Source organism: Gymnoscopelus braueri, assembly GCF_963280865.1.
Source record: "Gymnoscopelus braueri genome assembly, chromosome: 21".
Classification (NCBI taxonomy): domain Eukaryota; kingdom Metazoa; phylum Chordata; class Actinopteri; order Myctophiformes; family Myctophidae; genus Gymnoscopelus; species Gymnoscopelus braueri.
The window spans coordinates 16,496,373-16,507,122 of record NC_137623.1 but is presented as its reverse complement, the minus strand read 5'-3'; the positions used below and the strand labels follow the sequence as shown (position 1 = coordinate 16,507,122).

At 44.8% G+C, this 10,750-nt stretch overlaps 1 protein-coding gene across 1 annotated transcript; it reads left to right on the top strand.

The window, feature by feature from the left end:
- The first annotated feature begins 478 nt into the window (after positions 1 to 478).
- On the top strand, positions 479 to 10,477 carry LOC308077211 (uncharacterized protein). Its single transcript, XM_080417821.1, has 13 exons — positions 479 to 1,015; positions 2,185 to 2,393; positions 2,502 to 2,562; positions 2,668 to 2,763; positions 2,890 to 3,054; positions 3,996 to 4,541; positions 5,693 to 5,901; positions 6,010 to 6,070; positions 6,176 to 6,271; positions 6,398 to 6,562; positions 6,705 to 6,830; positions 6,969 to 7,189; positions 10,155 to 10,477. The coding sequence occupies exons 1-13, from the start codon at positions 623 to 625 to the stop codon at positions 10,168 to 10,170; spliced, it is 2,364 nt and encodes a 787-aa protein (XP_080273947.1). The 5' UTR covers positions 479 to 622; the 3' UTR covers positions 10,171 to 10,477.
- The last annotated feature ends 273 nt before the right edge of the window (positions 10,478 to 10,750 follow it).

Sequence of the window (10,750 nt, the reverse complement as noted above, 5' to 3'; positions counted from 1 at the left end):
AATCTTGAATTAGAATGTTGTTATTTGTCATTGCTGCTCATTATGAAATAATTTCAAACATTTCTTTGTGTGGAAATAATATGATTAAGCATGTCATTGTGTGGAAACCTCTTTGGCTGCCTGCAACATGATTCTTGCTACCTCTATTGCGACAAGCAACAATGAAATGACAAAAGGTGCCCATTTCAGTCAGTTTAATATACTGTACTATATCAGGTTTAGTTTTAGTTTTTTTTCTAAATATTTTAATTCAACTTTTCTACCCCTACAGCCAGACCTGAGGCAGGGTGTGTCAGAACTTATCTCTCGACAAGCCCTTCACTACCTGTTTTACAGGCCTGGCCACTCCTGCCAGCCACAGCCTGGCAGGGCCGAGGCTGAGGCCGGGGTAGGGGTAGGGGTGGGAGGAGGAGGATAGACAGAGAAAGTGTGAGTGCAGGATGAAGTGGTTAAAATGTTGCTCTTCCAGGTGGAAGCCCCGCCCACCCTCCTCCCAGCTCTGTGCAACCATAAAAGCAGGCGGCGTCAGCAGGACTACACTCAGAGGATCTTGACTCTCCTTTTGAAGCTCACTCAGCCTCTGTCCTCCTCCTGCAACACAGTCAACAATCCTGGGCTGACCATGAGCCACTGTTCCAAATCCGTCATGCAGGTACAAAGTGCGGCGCTGCTACGCGCCACCACAGGTTTCAGTGTCAGATCTGCTTCTGCAAGCTTTGCTGGTAGGAGATCTACTGCAAGCACCAGAATTACTTCTGCAAGCTTTGGTGGTATGGCTGGTGGTATTGGTATGGGTGGTGGTATGGGTGGTGGCTATGGCGGTGGTATGGGTGGTGGTATGGGTGGCTATGGCGGTATGGGTGGCGGTATCGTGCCCATCACATGTGTCACAGTCAACCACAGCCTGCTGGCCCCACTGAACCTGGAGATCGACCCCAACATCTCGGCAGTCCGCACCCATGAGAAGGACCAGATCAAGGGCTTGAACAACCGCTTCGCCTCCTTCATCGACAAGGTCAGTTCCCATTCATTCTTGTTTAGTTTAGTTTAGTTTAGTTTATTTAGCACATTGTTGTATAAAAAAATACATAAAGTGGCCTTCGGAGCTCAGTGTAGCATGTGAGGTGAGTCAAAGCCAGACAGGAGATAGGTGCATTTTTTAAAGCTATACACACGGCATTTCCCATGGCGGTTGTGGACAGGGTGTGGCTGTCCAGAAAGCCCATCCCTATGATCAGGGGTGCTCATAACTTTTTTGGTCTAGTTCTCAGAAGAGCACCTGGAGATGTTACTTGGTGCGCACAAAATAAATGGTAAATAAAAGGTCCGGTGCCCCCCGGTGCTGTTTTGTCAATGGGGGGGGGGGTAGGTGGTTCACCGATGCGTTTCAATGTTGTAGCGGCTAAAAAAAAAATCTTCTCGCCGTTTGGTGCCCTCCCCAAGGTTGGTGCCCTGTGCTGCCCTGCTTTTATCCACCAGATTGGGACGTTCACGGCATATTTTGCACCATCACGGTGCGTTCATCATCGGTGACGAGTGCCTGCAACACAGCCAGCAGCTTGCTGCTTGCGAGACGCGTGACTGACTGTGTCAGGATTCGAGGCCACACTCACACAATCACGTGCAGTGCAGCATGCGCCTCCTCCCCATGGGTGTGTATTGTGTATGGGCGTGCATCACCGTGCATGTGTGAGTGTGGCTTCAGGAAGTAAATTCCTAGCCTCGATCTCCAGGCTTTTATTTTTTAGTTTTGCTAAAAAATAAAAGCTTTGAAATTCCTGTCCCAGCTGTTAGTACGCAAAAGAACCTCGCGTCGTCTGATGTGCCGCGCAGAAGTTATTTTGTCGACGCATGCGCACCTGCGCACCAGCTATGTGCACCCCTGCCTATGATGCTATCTATGAAGCTATGAAGGTAAAGGTGTGGTCTTTTTTCGGTGTTCTGCTGCTCTCGTTCAAAGTTAACACAGGAGCATACCACCATCTGACACGCCCTTCATCTCCATTGAAGTTCAAGGCCATAAAGAAAAGGAAATGAAAAGTCACACTCAACACCGTACAACTACTCTGTTCATTCCTCTGCCTTTACTGCTTCAACCTACCAAACTTTTATTTTAGAATGACAAGTGTTTGCCGTGTGACAAACTGACAATGTCCTCTTTCTCTCTCCTCTCCTCTCTTATAGGTACGCTTCCTGGAGCAGCAGAACAAAATGCTGGAGACCAAATGGAACCTGCTGCAGGGACAGACCTCCACCCGCTCCAACATCGACAGCATGTTTGAGGCCTACATCTCCAACCTGCGCAGACAGCTGGACGGGCTGGGCAACGAGAAGATGAACCTGGAGGGAGAGCTGTGGAACATGCAGGGCCTGGTCGAAGACTTCAAAAACAAGTGAGACTTGATGGCGTGAAATTGTGAATGTAAAGAATGAAATAAAACGTTTTTTTTATGATGGCCAGATAGCGAGCATGCTAAGTGGGTCCCTTGTGTTTTGAATAGGTATGAAGTTGAAATCAACAAACGTGCATCAGTCGAGAATGAGTTTGTGCTGCTGAAGAAGGTAAGGATGAGGAATGGAGCAAGACCCTCCCGCCAGTATGAAAGAAACTAAACTACATGGTTACTTACATATTTTTTTTTATAATTGTCATAAATTCTCTTGCAGGATGTCGATGGCGCATACATGAACAAGGTGGAATTGGAGGCCAAGTGTGATGCTCTTCAAGATGAGATCAACTTCCTCAGGGCCGTCTACGAGGCTGTACGTACTAGTACATAAAACTAGACATAGTCATATGTCTGTTGAATTTGAGACATCACCGTCCATGCAACTGCAGTACAAATCGATAAACGAAGACAAATTGTAAAACATCAATTGCTTGTGTAGGAGCTGCGTGAGCTTCAAAGTCAGATCAAGGACACCTCGGTCGTCGTGGAGATGGACAACAGCCGCAACCTGGACATGGACTCCATCGTGGCTGAAGTGCGCGCTCAGTATGAGGACATCGCCAACCGTAGCAAAGCTGATGCAGAACAGTGGTACAAGACCAAGGTGAGCAAGGGACAAAACAGAAGAGATATCAAAACTAAATGGTTTTAACAGTATCACAAACGTTTATAAACGTTTATAAGCAGTTTGTAGACTATTAACAAATCATTAACAACCTGCCTCTGAGATATAAGTGGAGCAGAAGTAAAAGTATTGAAAATTGGAAATACTCCACAAAGTAAAAATACCTAAACATTAAATTAAGTACAGTAGTTAAGTTACTTTACACCACTGCTCTTGGGGCATTAATTGAAGATAAAACATACAACATTTTTATTTAGAGCTACGAGGTTTCTGCCTGACACTCAGCGAGTCGCGACGATACATAGAATATACAGTATATAAATATATAGATATATAGAACTGACTTAGATAAGAATAAAAATGAATGTACCTTCACTCTGTCCTTTACTAGCTGAAGAGAAAATTATCTTGGGATTGATTTTCAAGTGTAGCCCAAATCCAGGTGTGTTAAAATCTTGAATTAAAATGTTGTTATTTGTCATTGCTGCTCATTATGAAATAATTTCAAACATTTCTTTGTGTGGAAATAATATGATTAAGCATGTCATTGTGTGGAAACCTCTTTGGCTGCCTGCAACATGATTCTTGCTACCTCTATTGCGACAAGCAACAATGAAATGACAAAAGGTGCCCATTTCAGTCAGTTTAATATACTGTACTATATCAGGTTTAGTTTTAGTTTTTTTTCTAAATATTTTAATTCAACTTTTCTACCCCTACAGCCAGACCTGAGGCAGGGTGTGTCAGAACTTATCTCTCGACAAGCCCTTCACTACCTGTTTTACAGGCCTGGCCACTCCTGCCAGCCACAGCCTGGCAGGGCCGAGGCTGAGGCCGGGGTAGGGGTAGGGGTGGGAGGAGGAGGATAGACAGAGAAAGTGTGAGTGCAGGATGAAGTGGTTAAAATGTTGCCCTTCCAGGTGGAAGCCCCGCCCACCCTCCTCCCAGCTCTGTGCAACCATAAAAGCAGGCGGCGTCAGCAGGACTACACTCAGAGGATCTTGACTCTCCTTTTGAAGCTCACTCAGCCTCTGTCCTCCTCCTGCAACACAGTCAACAATCCTGGGCTGACCATGAGCCACTGTTCCAAATCCGTCATGCAGGTACAAAGTGCGGCGCTGCTACGCGCCACCACAGGTTTCAGTGTCAGATCTGCTTCTGCAAGCTTTGCTGGTAGGAGATCTACTGCAAGCACCAGAATTACTTCTGCAAGCTTTGGTGGTATGGCTGGTGGTATTGGTATGGGTGGTGGTATGGGTGGTGGCTATGGCGGTGGTATGGGTGGTGGTATGGGTGGCTATGGCGGTATGGGTGGCGGTATCGTGCCCATCACATGTGTCACAGTCAACCACAGCCTGCTGGCCCCACTGAACCTGGAGATCGACCCCAACATCTCGGCAGTCCGCACCCATGAGAAGGACCAGATCAAGGGCTTGAACAACCGCTTCGCCTCCTTCATCGACAAGGTCAGTTCCCATTCATTCTTGTTTAGTTTAGTTTAGTTTATTTAGCACATTGTTGTATAAAAAAATACATAAAGTGGCCTTCGGAGCTCAGTGTAGCATGTGAGGTGAGTCAAAGCCAGACAGGAGATAGGTGCATTTTTTAAAGCTATACACACTTTGTGTATAGCTTGTTGTGGACAGGGTGTGGCTGTCCAGAAAGCCCATCCCTATGATCAGGGGTGCACATTTGGTCTAGTTCTCAGAAGAGCACCTGGAGATGTTACTTGGTGCGCACAAAATAAATGGTAAATAAAAGGTCCGGTGCCCCCCGGTGCTGTTTTGTCAATGGGGGGGGGGGTAGGTGGTTCACCGATGCGTTTCAATGTTGTAGCGGCTAAAAAAAAAATCTTCTCGCCGTTTGGTGCCCTCCCCAAGGTTGGTGCCCTGTGCTGCCCTGCTTTTATCCACCAGATTGGGACGTTCACGGCATATTTTGCACCATCACGGTGCGTTCATCATCGAGTGCCTGCAACACAGCCAGCAGCTTGCTGCTTGCGAGACGCGTGACTGACTGTGTCAGGATTCGAGGCCACACTCACACAATCACGTGCAGTGCAGCATGCGCCTCCTCCCCATGGGTGTGTATTGTGTATGGGCGTGCATCACCGTGCATGTGTGAGTGTGGCTTCAGGAAGTAAATTCCTAGCCTCGATCTCCAGGCTTTTATTTTTTAGTTTTGCTAAAAAATAAAAGCTTTGAAATTCCTGTCCCAGCTGTTAGTACGCAAAAGAACCTCGCGTCGTCTGATGTGCCGCGCAGAAGTTATTTTGGCGACGCATGCGCACCTGCGCACCAGCTATGTGCACCCCTGCCTATGATGCTATCTATGAAGCTATGAAGGTAAAGGTGTGGTCTTTTTTCGGTGTTCTGCTGCTCTCGTTCAAAGTTAACACAGGAGCATACCACCATCTGACACGCCCTTCATCTCCATTGAAGTTCAAGGCCATAAAGAAAAGGAAATGAAAAGTCACACTCAACACCGTACAACTACTCTGTTCATTCCTCTGCCTTTACTGCTTCAACCTACCAAACTTTTATTTTAGAATGACAAGTGTTTGCCGTGTGACAAACTGACAATGTCCCCTCTCTCTCTCTCCTCTCCTCTCTTATAGGTACGCTTCCTGGAGCAGCAGAACAAAATGCTGGAGACCAAATGGAACCTGCTGCAGGGACAGACCTCCACCCGCTCCAACATCGACAGCATGTTTGAGGCCTACATCTCCAACCTGCGCAGACAGCTGGACGGGCTGGGCAACGAGAAGATGAACCTGGAGGGAGAGCTGTGGAACATGCAGGGCCTGGTCGAAGACTTCAAAAACAAGTGAGACTTGATGGCGTGAAATTGTGAATGTAAAGAATGAAATAAAACGTTTTTTTTATGATGGCCAGATAGCGAGCATGCTAAGTGGGTCCCTTGTGTTTTGAATAGGTATGAAGTTGAAATCAACAAACGTGCATCAGTCGAGAATGAGTTTGTGCTGCTGAAGAAGGTAAGGATGAGGAATGGAGCAAGACCCTCCCGCCAGTATGAAAGAAACTAAACTACATGGTTACTTACATATTTTTTTTTATAATTGTCATAAATTCTCTTGCAGGATGTCGATGGCGCATACATGAACAAGGTGGAATTGGAGGCCAAGTGTGATGCTCTTCAAGATGAGATCAACTTCCTCAGGGCCGTCTACGAGGCTGTACGTACTAGTACATAAAACTAGACATAGTCATATGTCTGTTGAATTTGAGACATCACCGTCCATGCAACTGCAGTACAAATCGATAAACGAAGACAAATTGTAAAACATCAATTGCTTGTGTAGGAGCTGCGTGAGCTTCAAAGTCAGATCAAGGACACCTCGGTCGTCGTGGAGATGGACAACAGCCGCAACCTGGACATGGACTCCATCGTGGCTGAAGTGCGCGCTCAGTATGAGGACATCGCCAACCGTAGCAAAGCTGATGCAGAACAGTGGTACAAGACCAAGGTGAGCAAGGGACAAAACAGAAGAGATATCAAAACTAAATGGTTTTAACAGTATTAAGAGACTGTGTTTTTTCTGTAAAAAAAGAAAATGCTTTCCAACTTTTTCCAACACTTTCCATGTCTATTTTATTTGTCTACGCCAGGTTGAGGAGATTCAGACAACGGCTGGACAGTATGGCGATGACCTGCGGCAAACCAAGTCCGAGATCTCAGAGTTGAACCGTATGATCGCCCGTCTTCAGAACGAGATCGAAGCGGTCAAGGGACAGGTAGGCATACATTATTATAGAACCTCTTTGAGTTGACCAGTCTCAACCCATTGTTAGCGAATGACGCATGGAATCAGCGTGAACTCATTTGTAAAAGGCAGCAGGGGGTTAATTCCACTGTCATTTGTGTGCAAACAGAGGGCTAACCTCGAGGCTCAGATCGCTGAGGCTGAGGAACGTGGAGAGATGGCAGTGAGAGACGCCAGGCTCCGCATCAAGGACCTGGAGGATGCTCTCCAGAGAGCCAAGCAGGACATGGCCCGCCAAGTGCGCGAGTACCAGGAGCTGATGAACGTCAAGCTGGCCCTGGACATCGAGATCGCCACCTACAGGAAACTGCTGGAAGGAGAGGAGACAAGGTGGGTGGTCTTTTTGTTTTTTTCCACACAGGGAGGGGCTGGAGCAGCTCTGGGAGTACCCATTGTGATCCTGAGAAGGATAGGCCAAATAGATCACCGCAAACAAAAACATGGCTCCCCATCCGCTTCCTGTCTATTTCCTTCTTTAAAACGCCTATATCTCAGAATCTGTTTCCGGTGGGGAAAACCGGTCATGCTCGATGCGCGATCCCCCCCCCCCGTTGTAACTCGCGAGTGAAATGTTATCATTCCAGGATGTAGCCAGGGTCATCGCGCTACATGAATGGATGCTTTTTTTTACGTGGATTTGCTCGTCATAGAGTCTAGAGCTTTAAACAGCAAAGCGCAGTCAATGGGGAGAATGCTGGCACCCACGGTAAGTTGTTATGAAAAAATGCTGGCACCCAATGTGTTAACATCATTATTTACAGTGTTGGAAAGTAACCTAAGTAATATGTAACTTAAAGTAATATTATTACTTTTTTCCAGTAACTAGTAAAGTAACTAATTACTTTCACGTTTTGAGTAATATTACTTTGACTTTTTTCCAAAAGTAAGTTATTACTTTTTTTCACGAGCCTTGGTGGTACTTTGGGCTTGAGTGTGTTTATTTGATCCTGTGTCGTTTTTGGTCCCATTGCAGGGCCGTGCAGAGAGTGCTGAAGGGGCAGGTGCTCAAAATGTCCACGAAAGGGCACATATGCGCGCGCCGATTTTTGGGGTAGTCTTTTTGTGGGTGTCCCTCATGCTATTTCACACCAGAAATGTAGTATGTTGGATGTCTTAAATGCTTCTCACGGAAACATCAAGGATAAAATGGGGCATGCCAGGATTGTAATTGAATGCAGTGTCACAATAGTTTAATGCGAAGGCACCTAACTTTGATCAGACGTGAGCGAACTTTTAGGTTGGAGGAGATCCTAGGCTGTGGATGGAGGGTTACCATGGATTATGATTGTGGAGTGTTATCGTCTCCGCCAGGCCGAAAGGCATGGCGAGAGAGTATGTTTTACCCCCTGTCCGTCCGTGTGTGTGTCCTGTCCGTGTGTCCGTTGGCCCGCTCGCTGCGAAACTGTGCACACACAGTCCCTCGATGCCAATTCAGAACCTCTGACCCAAATTACTCCTACAGATTTTATCCAAACGTCATGCAAATCAGTACACAGTATCTCTATAGTCACGTGATCAACACGGATCTGTCCGATTTCCATCCTGATTGGCTAAGGTAGGCTTCCAAAGTTTGCAGGATCATCAACATATCCGTACAGACAAACATGTCTTTGGCAAGACTTGTCTATGTCCGTGGCACTCTTTTTTTCCTTTTTGTTTTTAAAGAAAAATATATATAGCCTACATATGTTTCATTATAATGTAAAAACATATTCTAAAATACACAAATGAATCTTTAAAAAAAAAAATGTAATAATGTTGGTGACTCATAAAGTGTCGGGATGACATTCTCATTAATATGTTGCAGGAGACTTGTGGTATTGTATGTTGTACCCGTACATGATTGCATCATATGAGGACAACAAGACAACAAGATTCCCCGAAAATGTCAAATCATCCGTTCAATCCTTGTGGGATACTAGTATTTATATTTTTTAAGACAATGGATTAATAGAGTGTATGAGGTGTGCCAGACAATGAAACAATTAAAGTCAACGGTAATGTGAGTGACCACATGTGAAAAATTGTGCAGGAAAAGAGCAAAAACAGAAGGCATGTCTTCTGTTGAGAAGGAGCACCGAGGCAAAGGAGGGCAGAACTGGACAAGTACATTTCATTTATGTCAGTTGAGAGAAAGCGTTTCAAAGTGTCCAATAATGCTAATAATAACGTAGTAACACTGCACAATCATAATCCATGGAAACCCTTGATCCAGAGCCTCACCATCAGACCTCAGATTCAGATTCAGATTCACTTTTATTGTCACTTAGATGCACAGGTACATACATGTGAAAAACTTACGCTCAGAAGCTCCAATAATAAAACGAATAAACATGATAAAACAACCTAAAAACGCTCATAAGCAATAAATAAACAAACACAGGCAAATCAGTTTAAGGAAAGTGCATAGTGCAGAGTACAGTTATTGCACATTTCATTTTCCACTGTCATTTAACAGCCTGATGGCCTGTGGGAAGAAACTGTTCCTCAGCCTGCTGGTACGTGCTGAGAGGATCTTGTATCCCTTTACCCTTCTCCTCACCTCTGATCAAAGTTAGGCACCTTTGCATCAAACTATTATGACACTGCATTCCTTTCAATCCTACCATGCCCTTCATGACTTTGTCATCAAGATAGCTAGTACAGTACCTGTTCACCTTAATGGAAACCACAACTCTTAAAGTTGACACACAAAAAACTAGTTTAGCTGGAAGAACTTAATCTCTTCCTGTCTGGACCTTTTGCTCCTGCTGTAAGATGAAAGCACTGATGATGTAAGATGAAAGCACTGTACTGTGCTAAAACTCTGTACTGAGTCTGTAAGTTATGAATTCATACACAGTAAAAGTCTTAGTGTTCATTTAATTCAAATTAGTGTACAAATGGAACCAAATGGACCCATCATGTCATGTGTACAGAACACTTTTTAGAGTTAAATTAACAATGAGGATTTTACAACATAGGCTGCAGAAAAGAGAAAAAAAAACTGCTAAAGTTGAAAATGCCAAGTCAGACTTTTAGGGAGAAAGGATGCAATTACTGGGGGCGAGAAAAAAAAAGTAAAGTAAAGTAACTAGTTACTTTTGGCAGGGAGTAATATGTAAAGTAAAGATATTACTTTTTAAACAAGTAATATGTAGTAAGTAATATATTACTGGTTTTGAGTAACTTTTCCAACACTGATTATTTATCACCAATCATCACCAGAGAATAAAAAAATAACGTGAACATTAAACAAACCTTTACAACCCAATCAACTATGAAATTGACTAACTTCTCTTTTCTTCATTCACAGGTTTCTCCAGTTCTAGCTCCGGCGGTGGTGGAGGAGGATTCGGCTATGGTGGTGGCTATGGAAGCGGTGGCTATGGAAGTGACAACCACCTCCAGGCGCTACTAAAACCCCTAAAAAACATGCATAAATCTGCGGTGCTATCCCACACTCTAAACCATCCCAGTGAATAAAAGGTTGAACATCTAGCGATACTTTTCAAATGTATCTCACACACACACACACACACACACACACACACACACACACACACACACACACACACACACACACACACACACACACACACACACACACACACACACACACACACACACACACACACACTAAGCGATGACAAAATGGCAACAATAACAGCAGGGTTCCAGACATCAGTCATGATGTGATGTGAGAACAGAAACATGAAACAGATGTCTCTTTACATGGGGAACATATCAGTGTTTCCCCTATATGCATTAAGCAGTGGCGGGCCGCCACCCCTTAAAGGAGAATTTTGGACTAAAGTTTTCTTACCTTTTCTATGACGTTATGATATCTTAGGATGAATGGTACAGTAGAAAATTTTCATAACTCCCCCCCTGAGCCGCCACAGCTTAAAA